This window comes from Parasteatoda tepidariorum, chromosome 12, assembly GCF_982258835.1.
Source record: "Parasteatoda tepidariorum strain Cologne lab strain chromosome 12, Ptep-v5.0, whole genome shotgun sequence".
Classification (NCBI taxonomy): domain Eukaryota; kingdom Metazoa; phylum Arthropoda; class Arachnida; order Araneae; family Theridiidae; genus Parasteatoda; species Parasteatoda tepidariorum.
This window is the reverse complement of record NC_141766.1, coordinates 37829857-37847257: the sequence shown is the minus strand read 5'-3', so window position 1 is coordinate 37847257 and position 17401 is coordinate 37829857. Positions and strand designations below refer to the sequence as shown.

At 28.9% G+C, this 17401-nt stretch overlaps 1 protein-coding gene across 1 annotated transcript in view; it reads right to left on the bottom strand.

Moving 5' to 3' along the window:
• Nucleotides 1-17401, bottom strand: part of LOC107448352 (neuroligin-4, X-linked) — a 92880-nt gene that overhangs the window by 6618 nt on the left and 68861 nt on the right. The window contains exons 2-7 of the mRNA XM_043049834.3: nucleotides 13882-14031; nucleotides 12053-12238; nucleotides 10078-10891; nucleotides 8106-8212; nucleotides 5243-5730; nucleotides 1276-1657 (exon numbers count right to left, since the gene is read on the bottom strand). Of these exons, the coding sequence (XP_042905768.3) occupies nucleotides 1457-1657; nucleotides 5243-5730; nucleotides 8106-8212; nucleotides 10078-10891; nucleotides 12053-12238; nucleotides 13882-14031 (1946 nt within the window). The 3' untranslated portion in view covers nucleotides 1276-1456. The remainder of the gene's footprint in view (nucleotides 1-1275; nucleotides 1658-5242; nucleotides 5731-8105; nucleotides 8213-10077; nucleotides 10892-12052; nucleotides 12239-13881; nucleotides 14032-17401) is intronic.

Sequence of the window (17401 nt, the reverse complement as noted above, 5' to 3'; positions counted from 1 at the left end):
TATTTTTTATTAATTTAAACTTATTTTTTGCACTTCTAGATATAAATGATTTGAAAGCTTATATGCGACGAGGCTTTGTTCAGGCTATTTCTTGGTGAGGCTCTTGAAAAGTTGCCAAAATTACCAATAATTTTGAAAGGCTACCACTCTATCAAATATTTTGCGAAAAGCGTAGCAGTTGGCAGGCCTGCATATGTAGTACTAAGGAAATGAATATATATATTGAATATATATATATATATACATACCTGCCAATTTTTAAGCATATAGCGTTAAATTTTGCTTTTACATTTAAAGTGGTAGTGAAATGTATGCTTGCTATTTATTCTTTGCGTTTATAACTTTAATTCAAAATGATATTGACCACCACTATATTTAAATAAATTCTACATATTTATGAATCTATGATAATTTCACTTTGGTAGGTTTAAGCCATACCTGCCAACTTTTAATCCCTTCCATTATCATTTTTCCCAGTGGTATTAAAATGGAATTAAAACTTCAATTTTAAGCAAACAAATACGTTGTATTTGAGAAAACTTAGGTTGACAACCATGATAGTAACGCATATTAATATATGTGCTTAATTTTTGTGAGAATAGTGGTGATCAATATCATTTAAAAATTAAGATTATAAAAGAAAAAATAGTATATAATTACTACCACTTTAAATATGAAAATAAAATCTTCCGGAAAATTCGGAAGAGTTGGCAGGTATGGTTTAAGCTAACGCTAAATTCAAGGAAAATTTTCACCTATAAATGTAATTTACTTTTAATCTTACTAGCACTCGGAATATTTATATATATATATATATATATATATATATATATATATATATATATATATATGCTTTTTACAACACTTCCTAGAAGAAAGAAGGCCTCAGAACGGATAAATTTAATTGTCCAACATAACATGAAATGAGAAATATTCCACTACAATCAGGCTATAAGTTGCGCACTGGGGGATATTTCGAAAGATGTCATTACACTTGGACTACTAAAAGATCGAATTTCTGATTTATATGTAACCCGTACTTAGGCCTTCTCTCTTCTAGGAGATATTGCTCTAAGTCAGCAGTTGGAGGAGCAATAAACAATGTACAAATTGTAGTAGAAATACTTATAGGTTTACGCATCTAGATACAAAAATAATAATAAAAATCAGAACATTCATATTTTGCTTCTATGTGGTATTTCGAGAACTAAACTAGTTTAATCGTGAAATTTCATGAAGCAAAATTCGTGTTTTGACAAACATCAAAGCCCTTACTATTTTAAAATCCATTTCTCCTTTCTGCAGCAAAAGCTTCTCGTAAACAATTTATGCAGCTTAACCACTTAAATTGCTTGGTTCATCAGTAAGATCGGATTATGAATGTTGACAGCCAAATGATAAGTTGGCTGAAACATCAGCAAAGCACTTATGAAATGAATTTTAGTTGCGGTTAAGGTCACTTCTGAGAGAGCTCTGGAGGTGTTGGAATGGTGCAAGGTTTCAAGTGCACTTTATGAGGATGTTTGTAGTGGGATGGTGGTTGAAGCGCAAGGTCTCCAGTCTGATACATCAGCGATGATGGAGGATCTCGAAACGTTACAGCTTTTTTATGAGTAATTACAGACTGATGCACTTGAAGCTCTTGAAATGATGTTTGCTATAATAAACGGAACACACAATTAATGCCCCTATTTCTGGTATTGTGAGCACAGATTAAATAGAATAATTAAAAGTTCAATTGAAACGATTGAACAATTAAGAATTTCAAGTTAAAAATAGGAAGTTAAAAATTATATTGAGGAAGATTTATTAATAAATAAAATGCTTTTTAAATAATTTTTTAAAAATTGAAAGCCTGCAAACAAAATAAGAAAGCAAGGAAAAGATATAATCTCGTCGTTAGCTCACACGATTAGATCAGCAGAAGAGAGTGCTTTCTAACATTGTATTAATATATCCAACGCAAAATATATCAATACAACAGTGTGGTGAGGAGCACCAAAAAAATTGAAGCAAAAATAAAGAAATAAACAAAAAATTCAAAATAGAACAGCCAAAGTTAAAAAAATAAGAATGTAAGAAAAATACCGAATAAAACACAAAATACAACATTAAAGCAATTTGAGTAGAGAATTTAAATTTACTTCCACTTAACGGTATTCTGCAGAAAATATTTAACCCTTTCTCTGTCGGATTTTTTTTCGAATGTCTTACCACAAAAAAGCCTTTTTATTGCTGAGAATTAATATATGTTTTATCCTAAATTCGAAAATGCAAAATATTTTTGTCAGCAGGCAATGCTTTGCTTGACCTATTGATTGGTGAAATATACTATGTCCCGTCCACTGATCTCCAGTTTTCTCTGCAATGCACCCAAGTTTCGTCTTAAAAAATACACTGTGATAATATATTAACTAAGCTTATTGATTTTAGGTGTTTAAGATAAATATCTGCTTAAAATAATTATTAAAATAAGGTAAAAAATTATTTTGGAAAATATTTTTCCAACCTTACCGTTAAAACAGTTTTACAATCAGTCTTGGGAATCCGCTTGTAACTATCATATTTATTTCAAAACTGAAATAATTTATTTCAGATTACGGTAAAACAATGGGAAGAAAAATTGCAGAAACTTTAACCCTTTGACGGTCAGGGAAATGAGCAGTTTTCGTTTTATTAATTCGCGCAGTATTACGAGCAAACAGTAGTCGAGAGTGGCAGCTGTTTTCCACCGCCGTTCTTCCGAAAATGTCACCCTTCTCTGACTAAATGTCAACTGCTCCGCTTTCTGGAATTGTTATAATAAAGTGGTAGCAAATTTCGTTGGAGAAGGGCAGTTACGCCTACTTTTTAATAGAGTAACCAAAAGACTATTGCTTTAACGTTGCATTTTATATGATACTTATAGTTTTTGATATTTAGTGGTGAAAAAATTACTTAAAAGGAAAAATACTAAATTGAAAGTAACTTGACTTTCGCTATCACTGGGAAATACTATTTTACCAAGCGCAGCAAGTTGGCAGCTCTGGATGCGGTAGATAGCTCGCCTCACGCGTTTTAAAAATTTCTTACAGTATTCGTAGTACATAAATAACAGTTTTTGCATACTTTTCGTTTTTAACATAGCCAATGCAGAATAATAATGGCGTACGAGCTCAGCTCGTCAGCTCGCATTGGGGAAAAATTTTACTACGCGAGTAGTGCTCGTTACTAACCATTACGGTCGAAATATTGCCGCCGAGCGGAACTCGTTTACGTGCATTATGAAGCACGATTCGATTGCGAGCTGAACTCGTTCATAACTGTCAAAGGGTTAATACAAAATGTTTTTGATTTTAATTCATGGTGGGAAATCTCACTGATTAAATTTTGAAGAAAGTTGGACCAGTTATTTAACACGTTCACGCCGGGAAAAGTGAAAATACTGGTACGGGAAAAGAGAAAATACTGGTAGAAGAACTATTTCAATATTAGATAATATTCGGGAGGAGTTAATCTATTCTCAACAATAACAATTCACTGTAAGGAAATTTATCACGGCGAAGAAGCAATTCAATATAAAAATTGCATCCGTCAAAAACAATTGGTAGTTATGGATTTTTATTATTTCCGGAAAAAAACTAAAAAAATTAAATTTATTGTTACCAGTTTTTACTCCGGTGCGCTGCCAAGATGAGACAATCTTTCGTGACCCACCGGTGGGTCACCCCGGCGTGAACGTATTAAAGAAATATGTAAGTAGCAACAAATTCAATTTCCATAATAGAGTTTTTCTCTTCATCACATGGCATACGATGCCGACCATACGGGCACTAATACACCGAACGTACAATATGCGACGCCGACAGAGAAGGGGTTAAAATAGTTTCGTAATTAGTTTGCCATATTATATAAATTGAAAATAAAAGCATAAATAAAGGGTAGTGGGAGGAATTTTTTATTAGGGACTTTACTGTCACGTTCTTACTAATGTTCAGAACCGCATTTAATTTGTTAATATCCTTGGATTGGTTCAAAACTGGATATGCATTAGGTAATAATATTATACAGGTAAATTTAAAGTTTAAAATGATTAAATAGTTAAATATTATTTTTAAAATTTTAATTTTGATAATTTTAGAGAAACTATTAACATATATTGAAAAAAAAAATTCCTTGTTAAATATTAGACGATTTTTAGCCTCGGATTTGCGCGAATAGAATTTGCACATGATGAAAATATAATTTTTACTAGCAATGAAATTTTTAATAAATCCATTGAAAAATTATAATCTGCAATTAACTTGATGATTTTATAAAAAAAATATAAAATTTTATTATAAAATATTTAAATTATAAAATTGTTTATAAAATTTTAATTTTGATAATTTTAGTGAAATTATTAACATATATGGAAAAAAAAAATTCCTTGTTGAATATTAAACGATTTTTAGCCACGGATTTGCACGAATAGAATTTGCACATGATGAAAATATAATTTCTACTAACAATGAAATTTTTAATAAATCCATTAAAAAATTATAATCTACAATTAACTTGATGATTTTATAAAAATTTTATATAAAATTATTCATTATACATAATATTTAATAGCATTAGTTGGATGTCCATTGTTTCCCATCAAATTTTAGAAGAATTTGTCTATTTGTTTTGTGGATAAAAAATCGTTACTACAAATTCTTTAAACTCTATTCATTTGATTAAAAATAATGCTTAAATAAATGTTTTTAGAAACATTAGAATTCCATGTATTTAGTTTAGTGATGCTGAATTTAAAATCATTCCTTTTATTGAAAAAATCAGCAATGCAAATATATTTTTTTCTCTTTTAATTCTCAAATACGAAAAATTAAAATTAATATTATCATCATGATTTCGAAGCAAGGTTAATTCCTCAGAATACATATTATTTAACAAAATTGCAATCAATGAATCTAAAACAATTTTAATATTAAGACTACATTTTTTTCCTAATAATCTAAAAATAAGTAAGCTGGAAGTTATGATTCCATATTTACTTCTATTGGTTAACATGTGAATCGAAGGTGCAGAATTTGTGTGCGAAAACTCCTCTGCTCGGTTGTTTGGCTTGATAATACAGAAATTTAAAAGAAAAAAAATATTGTTGCTTCTTATTAATTTTTTTGCATCAAAAGATGATCTCTCTTAGCTAAATTGAAGGATAGGATTTTCTTAAAATATTTTGATTACAAAATTAGCAAACTGATATCAGAAGACTTACCATTGAATTTCGCTTACGCAATGCAGCATTAGCTTTTCTTTCAATACGTTGATAATAAATTCCAGCAAATATAAGTATATTAAGAAGAAGAAGAATTATTCCAGCGCCTACAGTTGCATGAAGCACCAATGAATAACGTTCACTTAATATACTTGATCCAGAAGACTCAGTCACATTTAAATCTTTTGTAGGTAATTGATAATTGACCTGCACCGTGGTAACAGTCTTGGTCTTTGCAGTATCCTTACTGGTGTCATTTTTTGAGGTTACAATTTTCGGACTAGCTGTAGCATTTGTTACAATTCTTGGTAGAATTACTGGAACCTCTCTCACAGGACCTTCATATGATAATGGATTATCGTGATCAATGAGAAAACTGTGTTCGAGATTAATGTTTTCAGATCTAGTTCGATGGAGCTTTGGGAATAGATTTAACCAGTATGAGAGACGATGAGCGTGATAGTGATCACGTACCTTCTGCTTAACCCCTAAAAAGATTTAAAAAAATACATTATTTTATGATGCATTTAACCCTTTACTGGGCCATTTATTTCTAGTAAAGGTATATTAAGGTATTTTTGGAATTGAAATTGATATAAGAATAGTAATTGATATAAGAAAAAAAACTCATTTAGCTCAAAAAAAATTAATTGAAATTTTAATGCCATTTTTTGGTGGTAAGTATATTTACCACGACCTATTAGGAACTTACTGTCTTCTAATTTTCGTTATATATAAAATAAATTTTATAAATGCTACAAATTTCAAGAGGAATTATGTATTTTATAACTTTCATACGTTTTCTTTAATTAAAAGATGGTTACCAATTTTATTCAAACGCACTTCAAGAAAGCTGAAGTTATTAACAATTGGAAACCTAAATTAAAAGTGGTAAAAAATTTCACCGTAGACATTAAAAATTGGTGGTAAGTATACTAATAACGGCCTTAGAAAGGGTTAAAGCATTTTTTCGTTCGAATTATACTCCCATAATATTTCAAAAAATATAAAAGAAAGTTTAAATAAATATTTTTATAAATAGAAAACTAAATGGAAAAGTTAGGGTATTGAGTATACATTGCAAGTGTATTTTTTTCTTGATAGCCGATAGGTCAAAAACTTGATACTTCATTGTAACAAGAATGTTGCTTTTATAAAAGGAAGATTGGTAGGACATTTATGTTTAAATGAGACGATTTTTTCTATTAATAACTATCAAATTTGGTTCAACATTCTAATGCATGGAAACCTCGTATGAGATTACTAGAAATAAAAACTCGAAATAAATGCTATTTCAAATCTTCTGGATGCTCACTTGTACTCAATAATTAGTACCCCACTATGATAACAAGAAAAGTTTGTGAAATTCCGCAAAAGAAAGCAATACTAGAATTATAATTTATTCTGATGACTTAAGAATAACCATTTCGTTTCATCATTAGAAGTCAAAGAGCAACTGATTTAGGAACGCGAATTCTGCATCTTATTTGCAAACATCAAATGACTGGAAATATTTCCTTTTTTCTGCATCATTTTTATTATAATGAGTAAAGAATTATGAGATTTTATTGGCTGAAATAAAGCTATTTTTATTGTGAACCTCAAATGTGATTATCATGCAGTTATGGCAGCTGACACTCTATAGCCATTCTCAGAGGATTGATAAAGGCGAATATTTTTACCACATGGTCAACGTTTCTGCAGTCAATGCTTGACTGCTTCGGAGAAAAGATGAAAGAGAAACAATCTAATTATCTGAGTCAAAAAAGAAGATTGCATCAAATCTCATATAAACAGGAAGCTTTTTGATGGCAAAGAAGAGCTTGTTGTCGATTTGTAACGTTTATTTTAACATTTCATATTGGCCAGAATGCTTTGAAGACTACAATGAAAACATATTCTTTTTTTCAAAATGCTGCCTTAAAAGCATGTAAGCCTCATTTGAGCTCGTGTTTGCAATTTTTACAAAATTAAACTTCCTTCAAAATTTATATGTTTACCTTTATTTCATCTCTTTTTAAAGTAAATTGCCCTCAATTTTTTTGGCAGTATAAGATAATGAATGCAATTAAGATATGAAAGTTTGCTGTCGAAAGATTTTATATTTCTGAAAAAATTTTATACTTACAATATATTTGGTATGCCGAATGTTTTAACCTTGCAGAAAAAAGGCAAAGAACTGAAAAAATAAGTTACCGCTCTATATCTTTCCGTCCCAAAGTGAACTTGCTCCCAAAATGGGAACACCAGATCCTAATATGTTAAGTTCAACAATTTAGTCATGTGTTTATCAATCCTTTTCATTTATTATTTATTACTCTTTGATTTTGTCACAAGCCAGATAAGAAACCTCTTTTAAAAGATAAACGTAATGATTAAAAAAACTGTAAGAGTTCTTTGAAAATCCAAATGTCTAACTTACCACCAAATTTTAATTCCTTTTATAGAAGAAAGCGTGGAGGAATTATAATTTGATCAAACTTGTATCTCCCAAATTGAAAAGAACATTTCTCGTTGCTTTTAAATAAATATATCTGTAAGAGTTCACTATTAAAAAATTGAAGAATTTGTTTGTCAGTAATTCAATAATGTTTGGATCAATTTTGGGTTTGAATTCATAATTTATAATATTTATCAAAGCGTTTAAAATCCTTACTGATCTTTTTCAAATGTCATTCTCAGATAAAAATCAGAAATCATTGTTTAGCTTTCGAATGAATTTCTTATAACTAATTTTCAATTATTGCAGAAAATAAATAATTCACGTACGTTAACAAAATAGTCAATGCAATTTTACTAGTATAAAATTCACAACTGTTAGACCCAAAAATTGTAAGTATATTTGATTATAATATTCACTTACCAAGCATCATATATTTTTGATGTACATTATCATATATGGGCCAGCTCTTATCAATTTTGCTTCTATGTTTTTCTTTTGTTTTCTCCACTTTAAATGAATTAGGATTTCTGTAAAAAAAGCATTAAAAATATAATTCAAAACTCAAACATTAAATTGCACCACTAATTAGGAACAAATTTCTTTTATATAAATTCTTTACTTCAAATTAAAAATAAAGCATATTTCGTAATAAATTATGTATATATATATATACCCGAAAGTTCCATTTCTTATGGTTTAACACATTTTCTGAATAAAATTCAAATTGATAAAATACATTTTTTAACTTTATTTTCCTCCTTTTCTTATTAAAACATTTTCGGCAAATGGCTTCTAAGTATTTAAATTTACTTCAAGGAAAAGATATTTAGCGTTTGAAAAACCGTCGTGTTTTCGTTTCTTTATAAATAGCTAGTCATGGATTATTTTAATAGTTACTCAATGATTTGTCTTAAAGCAGTTTGATTCCGATACTTTTTGTTCTTTTTACTTTTTAAACTATCTTTTTTATGGAAATGATCTCGAATTTTTCCGATTTTCCAAGAACACCGAAGAATATTCAAATTATGATTGACAATTAAATTAAACCGAAGTCTAGAATTTAGATTTATTACATAATATTTTAAGTTGTTTTCCGTTTAAGATATGTTCTGTTGAGTTATCACTATAAATTTTATTTCAATATACATGCATTCCTTTTTATCATTCGTATATAGTAGCTAAACAGCAGAACTATTTATCCAACAAAATATTTTTTCTAACGCCCACCCAATTGACACTCGTCATTCAAGTATTAGTAGGTACTATATAAGGTGGGCCAACATTGATCCCATGGAACAAATAGTGCAGAGAATGAAAGAATATCCATGGCCTGTCTGGGAATCGAACCCAGGACCTTTCTGATGTGAGGTCAGCTTTCTATCCACTACACAGTCTAGTCGGCTCCTTCAAGATATTAGAACCAATATAATTATATAGTTTTTCTTATCAGTTATTTCTGATCTATGTGTGTATATTTACTATTATTTTATTAGTCTTTTGGGTGTGAATTAATTTAGCCAATTAGCTTTTAAAAGAAACTTATTGAGCTATTTTTTGCAATTAAATATGTTAATATTAACACATTGTACACCGAAGAAGAGATTATTTGTTTTATACATGCCCAAATGGTGTTGATTGTTGAGGAATTAATTCGTCATTGCACTTACAATCTCAACTAAACTCCTCATAAGTCAACAACGTTTGCGCAAGAAATCAATATTTAGAATATTTTCCTAATTTTTCATGGTTAAAATATCAACATTTCTAAAAGCTTCAAGCGTGATCTTTCAAATTATGCCAACAGTTTTAAAAAGTAACAATTGCTGGTAAAGGAAGGATGGTTTACACAGAGCCTCCTACTGACTTACGGTATAAAAGTGTTGTTTCTAAACTAATAAATAAAAGTGTTTAAAAGTGTTGTTTTTGATTCACCTACTGCATAGATGTGTTTAAAAGTGTTGCTTTTGACTTACGATATAAAAGTGTTTGTTTTGACCAACTGTATAAAAGTATTTAAATTTTTTGGCCTTAAACTGCTATATGAGAGTGTTGTTTTTGACCACCTCTATTAAAGTAAACGTATAATTTTGCCACCCATTTGTAAATGCTGATGCTTTTAAAATATAAATGCTTGATAAACTAAATTAATTTACTTAAATTTCTGACTTTTTTAAGATTTCAATTTTAAAGCAATTAATCGGCGGTTAACTGTATCAATAGAAACAAAAGACTCTAATAATAAATAATAGCATTATTAAAGGATTTTTTTATTCATTAAATAATGAATAATTTATTTCAGAAGCCAATCTCCTTCAGATGTTCACTACCTTAATTTTCAAATATCAAGGAAATCGATTTAAAAGTGAGGTGTTCATACATTATCAAAACTTACCCACTTTTGACAAAGTTAATTAAATACGTCATTACTGCTTCAGAAAATATCCTTTCATTATCGCTGAAGTTTTTTGGCAAATACCCTGGATATCCAAGTACTGGTGTTCCAAATATGTATTCAAGAGCTTCACAAAAACATCGTTGCTTTTCTAAATATTTGTCACCTTCTGTTTGATAATTAAATACGTAAAAATATACAACACTTTGACCTTCAGAATGATAATTAGCAGCTCTAATTACAGGAGCAACAAACAATGCATCCCCAAGAGCATCCAATGTGCTTTCTAAAACGTTCACGTTGTGTTGAGGGGTCTTAGACCAGTCTGTGTATTCATTTATAATAGTAAGAAATATTTCTTGAAGATGATAGCTAAATATGTTTCTGACTAACGTTCTTAAAAGCTTATCTCTGCGTCCAATACCAAAACCTTCAGATTCCTCTTGTTGGGTCACTTGGAAGTAAGAAGTGGATTTTGATATCCCAAACATAACCTCAATTGAGTCAATCGGGTATTCCTCACTCTGTACTTCCAACAAGGTTTCTGGTTCACCTTGAATCACAATACCATCAATAGTTGGTCCAAAACCCGAAAGAAATGTTGGTACTTTAATATCAACTCCAAGTATATCGGAAACAGATCTTTGTCTCAAACATTCTAAAGTTATAGCTGGGTCATTAATTGGGCATTCAAGAGTGCTAGATAGCTTCTGAGCATATTGATTGGCTTCTCTAGCTATTGCCCATGGACTTAAAGCAGACCCACTCAGCATGATGGCTCGATGAAAAAGGCCTAAGGGAAAAAGTGAAGAACCTGTGAAAATATAAGTGTAAATAAGTTACCCTGAAACGAATTTTAACACAAAATATCATAATATATATATATATATATATATATATATATATATATATATATATATATATATATATATATATATATATATTCTATGTTTTTTCATATTTAAAATTAAGGGGAAAATAAATAGTACGTCGTGGGGAAGTATTTGTGAAATATTAAACACTTAATATAAATAACAAGTGCATATTGTCAGTAATTGCTTTAATACTGTAATTGGGTTATTAATGCTAGAATATAGTACATACATCATATATATTATGCATCATATATATTTTATGTTAAAAATGTAATTTTAACTCACAAAAAGATGTTAAAATTATTTTGTGAAATTTATATTGAGCGTCTACTTGGTCCAATGTATTATTACGTTATGGTACACATGTTTAGAAGCCATAATTCTAACAAATATGAGGTCTGATTATAATTTATATTTATCTATTTGTAAAACCTTGCATTTTCACAAATTCCGCACATTTAACACGTTCACGCCGTGGTGACCCACCGGTGGGTCACGCTAGATTGTCTCATCGTGGCAGCGCACCGGAGTAAAAACTGGTTACAATAAATTTAATTTTTTAGTTTTTTTCCGGGAATAATAAAAACCCATTACTATCAATTGCTTTTAACGGATGCAATTTTTATATTGAATTGCTTCCTCGCCGTGATAAATTTCCTTACAGTGAATTGTTATTGTTGAGAATAGATTAACCCCTCCCGAATATTATCTAATATTGAAATAGTTCTTCTACCAGTATTTTCTCTATTCCCGTACCAGTATTTTCATTTTTCCCGGCGTGAACGTGTTAAAGAAAATTCAAGGCAACTAAGATAGCAAGAGTAATATAAAAACTGTTTATAATACATTTGAGCATCTTTATTCATTTATTTCCTTGATTAAATGTTGCATTACTTTTAACGTAATTCATGGAAAATTTAGCAAGCACCAAAATTGTTTTAATTCTACAACCATCGACATTTTACGTGTCCATATTTAAGAGTGACATTTCATGGAAATATTTCGAAATAATAATTTTAATAATTCTGAACTTATTAAAAATAGTAAACTTTGCACATGTGGAAGTTAACTTTATTTTTAAAGTTAAAACAAATAAATACCCTTAGTCATTGGAGAAAGAACTAGAAAATGTACTAGAGCAGCTCCATGTCCTTGTCCTAAAAGAGTGACATTTTTAGAATCCCCGCCAAATTGTGCAATGTTTTCTTGAATCCAATGCAAAGCAGCGATGAGGTCTGTAATTCCGTAATTTCCTCTTGCTGATCCCTCCATTATCGGTAGAAAACCTTAAAATAATATTTAAAAAAAAAGCATTTTGACCTACTAAAAGATATTAAATATTTACCAAAATGTAGGTATTAAAGTGACTTTAAGCAACATGCTATACTAAGTTTTAAGAACAATTCAATCATCATAAAACACTAAAATATACACTTTTTTAAACAATAATTAAATTTTCTTTTTTCTATCGAAGACATAAAATTAAAAATTTAAAAATAATTTTGTTGATGATGAGTTAAAATTGTCTTTAAACAATAAAAAACTCGGTTTGGTATATTATATTATTATTATTAATTATAATAATAATAATGAAACTTACATATTTTCGGTTTGTTCATTAGAAAAAGAAAAGTTTTTAAGCATTTGAACAACTTTTTGAGCTACTATTTTATATCGGGAAGAATAATTTACATCCTCTAAAAAAATTTAACAGCAACTACGCTTTTTCCATTTAAAACTTCATCTTATTTGTATTTTTTCATATCTATAACATATACCAAATTGAATGAAGTTTATTGTTTATTCATCACCTTATTGGAGGACATTTTTAAGCTAAATTTATCGTCTACATAGTAAAGTTCATAACGGTAATGTAAAAATGCATTGAATATTTTTTGACGTTAATAACTTTCAATAACCAAAATTTAATAGCCATAAATTGTCACTTAATTTCTAGAGAAGTAGAAAACTTCAAACCAATAAAATTTTTAAAGTCGGTTTTGGCAATAATTAGTGAAGTACTGAACGAAGGCTCTAAGTTTGCCCGCATGGTTGCAGCAAGCTAAAAGCTTTGAAAGTAATCACGTAGTTTTAAGAGACCACGAGAACTCAGCAGAGGTAATGCCGCTATATTGTAAAGGACGCTGTATCTCATGTCTATCAACTTTTATGTCCTACAAGTAGAGAATCTTTCTCTTGAATCAAATAAGTAAATATTTTTGTTTATTCAACTATTTTTTGCGGAATCTTGATGAGAATACTTGGCAACAATTTATCATTAAAATAATTTTTGACAAAAGAAATTTTTTCGCGTACTGATAACTCAATGTAAGGGTTACTTTCATAGAATTATAAATACATCTTCGTATCTAAATTTTTAAAAAAGCTTTTTAAAGATCTTTAAGATCAGAAATATTTTCTATTCATTAAAGATGAGTCGAAAATTATTATTTACAGGTTTAAAACTGGCCACTAAAATATTACATAGTACTTTTTATAGTGTTGTTTATCTAATTCGAGTTATTCAGTGATTTTACTGTAATTACTACATTAAATATTACGGAATATGTGATTTTTAGTTTCGTAACATGCTCCGTTAAAAACGGTTTTTACTGTAAAATGTACTGGCACCCTAGATGCGGGTGCTTCTTACTGTAATTTGATGCGGTTTTTTTACAATGTAAATGGAGCCATATTTCTTTAAAGATAATCATTAATAGCAGAAGCATTCATTCGTTTTTATTTTCTAAATGTCCATGCATTAATGTAATAAAAATGGTTAATTTAAAAGCATGGCGAAAGCATAAGTTTTGTAGATTAAAAAAAGTAGGAGCAGCAATTTTTTATATTAATTTTAAAAGAAACGATAAGATAAAATGATTTCAAACAACACACCTTTTTCGGTATTTGTGAAATGCTTTCTACTTACCAAAAACACCAAGTCGAAAGTTAACTGTGATTGCAACTACCTTTCCGTAACTGGCCAATACACTGCCATCATAAGGGTTACCAGCATTCCATTCAAAAGACTCTCCATGTATAAAAACCAGAACCGGTATAAGATTTCGCCCTCGATGTTCTGAAAAAAAATATAAATGTTTAAAACAAACTGTTAATAATGTGACATTATTGTTTTAAGAAATAATATAAATACTTTTTTTTAACTAAACTTTTAATGAATATAATAAGAATCTTTGACAGCGGGAAAAATTCCACGCACCTTTTTAATGAGAAAAAGGTTTTTATTTGCTACTTCTTTTTATGATTTGTTTCGTTCTTATCGCGTTCACGCCGGGAAAAGTGAAAATACTGGTGCGGGAGAAGAGAAAATACTGGTAGAAGAACTAATTCAATATTAGATAATAATCGGGAGGAGTTAATCTATCCTCAACAATAACAATTCACTGTAAGAAAATTTATCCCGGAGAAGAAGCAATTCAATATAAAAATTGCATCCGTTAAAAACAATTGGTAGTTATGAATTTTTATTATTCCCGGAAAAAAATAAAAAATGAAATTTATTGTTACCAGTTTTTAGTCCGGTGCGCTGCCAAAATGAGACAATCTAGCGAGACACACCGGTGGGTCACCCCGGCGTGAACGTGTTAAATATGTTTTTTCTTCCAAAAGTAAGAATGATAGCTCGTAAGGAAAATAACTAATTGACATGAAATTCAGTATGTCACTTTAAGACATGATTTTAATTAATACATATTTACGAATCCCTATTTTTGTGTGATGTACTAATAAATAATGATGTTATGGTTTTATTGAAAAGTCAAACACGAATGCATAAGAAATAACAATAAATAGATAAAAATAATGCTTAAAAATACCATGTATTGTTAAATAATTGAATCCTATACTCATCATTTTGGATATGAACTACCCTAAAAAACAATAAGCGCTGAAATACCAACTACAGTTTATAAAATAATTGTATGACAAAAGCTGTGATGATAAAATTATACAACCAGTTTTTATCATTTTTAATAATTCAACGGATGCGGGAGCAACGGCATTAAGTTTAAATTTTGTGTTCAAAAGCATATTACGCATGGCAAAGATAAAATTGTAAACATCAAGTTTTGTTTTCAACTCGCTTAATTTAAGTGAATAAAAAAATTATCTCGGTTATAGATTGTTACATTAATTGTAAAGTAAAATCACTCCACTGATTTGAATTCAAACAGACAGAAAAAGTGAGTAGTAAGATATTTTGATTTCCTAGTCTTCATTACAGTAAAAACATTATTAGCACCATTTTTAATTTATATTATTAATCTTGAGTCATAGTTACTTCATAGCGCTAATTAAGAGGTTTGCGTAATCAATATCTTCAAAAATATTGCCACCACTTTTAATAAAATTAGGCTAAGATATGTGTTGGTTGACAAGTTTATACTCCTGAACGCTATTTTTTGAAGCTCTGTCACCAAGGAAAATAAAAAAAAGACATAGTTTAAATGCCTTACACTTGAAGCAAATCCGATGATTTTAAACTACTTTACATATAATCCTTGAAGAATATTCTGGGAGTTGAACAGGCAAATAACTTAAATAATTTAAAAGTTATTACACTTTTGTAAAAATCTCTGATTTGGCGATATTTTTCCATGGAAATGAAAATTATCAAAATCAGTGCCTTATTCTCAGTTTGACAAGTTTTTATGAGCCAAAGTAATGCAACATGGGAGTAAGTTTTTAAATATAAAATTAAACCACAAACGCTTTTTATTTTCACAAAACTGTGGCTCTTCTCCATATTGACGTTTTGTGCCAGAACTGGCTTCATAAGTGTTTATATCATGCTATTTCTTATAGTTACTAAGGAAGTTTAAAGCTTTAAGAGGTTTTAGGGACCGACAGTAAATTACAAACGAAAAATAGTGTTTCCGACACCTTGTGCCGAAAAATGTAGCAATACATTTGTAACATGTAACAATTAATTTAGTAATTATCTGTAATAATTCAGGGTTCCCGCGGTCCTTGTAAAATTTAAAAAGTGGTAGCAAATTTAGGGTGGAGCTACAATATACTTTTTTATTTTAATATACTTTTTTATCGTAAAGTGCTGAAATTTTCGTGCATATATATATTTTTTAGAAAACAACTTTTAGTGGTGGCTACACAGAAATAAAAATTTCGAAATTTCTTTTATTTCTATTACCACTTTTTAAAATTCTCAAGGACCGTGGGAACCCTGTAATTGCACAAAACTTTTTCAAAATAGCTTTATCTTTTCAAATATTTATTTTATAAACATAGTTTTATCTTTACTATAAATATTTATTTATATGGGCATTTTTATAAAAGCTAATTTTTTCGTCTTAAGGTTTTTCGCTATAAAATTAAATGTATGCAATAAAATTAAGCAACATTTTGTAGCACTTTTTTTTTTAATTACAAAATTTTTGATTTAAAATTTAAAAAGCAAAATGTTGAAAACTGTGCAAGATATAAGTAAATAAAGAAATTCTCTTATGCTACTAAGTAGTTTCTGTATTTTTTAATAGAAAAATTTAATGATAAGACTTTTTCTACAAATATTATTTTTTATCATAAGACAAAATTAAATAAAAATGATAATACCTAACAATAATTGTCCTGCAACGAAATATACCTGTATAAGGAAATAAAAAAAATTAAAAGAAATAAAACGAGAAAGAAAAGATTCTTCAACGGAAGGTTACTTCCAATAATGCCAGTGCCATTTATAATAAATCTTTTTTAACCCTTTCGCGCCGACTGTCACAAATACGTGACAGCAAAAAACCGTATCAATCAGGGTAAGAAAATAAAACTGGTAATCGAAGTATTTCTTTAGCAGTTTATTTGTGGGCGGAGTTATAATTTTTTGATTTATTTAATTCACCATTACTTTGTTCAAAATAAAACTATTTAGCTATACTTTGAATTAACATTGATTATATATATGATTAAACTAACAATAATTAAAATAAAAGCAAAGTAAGTCTGTCAAATTAGTAACGACTACATTTAAGTTACCGTTTTTTATTTAATTGCAACTTGATTCTGATTTTGTACGAATGCTTTTCTGAATCACCCGTCCCCAAGGGGTTAATAGCACAAATAAAATTTGCGATAAATCTGTCATCATTTTGAGCTTCCTTTTTAAATGAAGGAAAACTATTTTGAAAATCGCTGGATACTATTTAACTTTCCAAGATATTCAAATGGGCTTTTTTTCATTAACTGCCAAAACTACTTTAATTACTCATATCTTGCACAGTTTTATACAAATGTTTCTCAAATTTAGGCAATTAATTATAGAAATTAATTTTAAATCACTCAGAAAATTGTGTTTAATTTTATTGAAAATTTTTAAAGCTATAGCGTAAAAACGTAAGACCAAAAAAAAGTTTTTTTTCATAAAAATGTCCATATCTCCGTAAATATTTAAACTAGAGTTATGAAAGTTCGTGTAG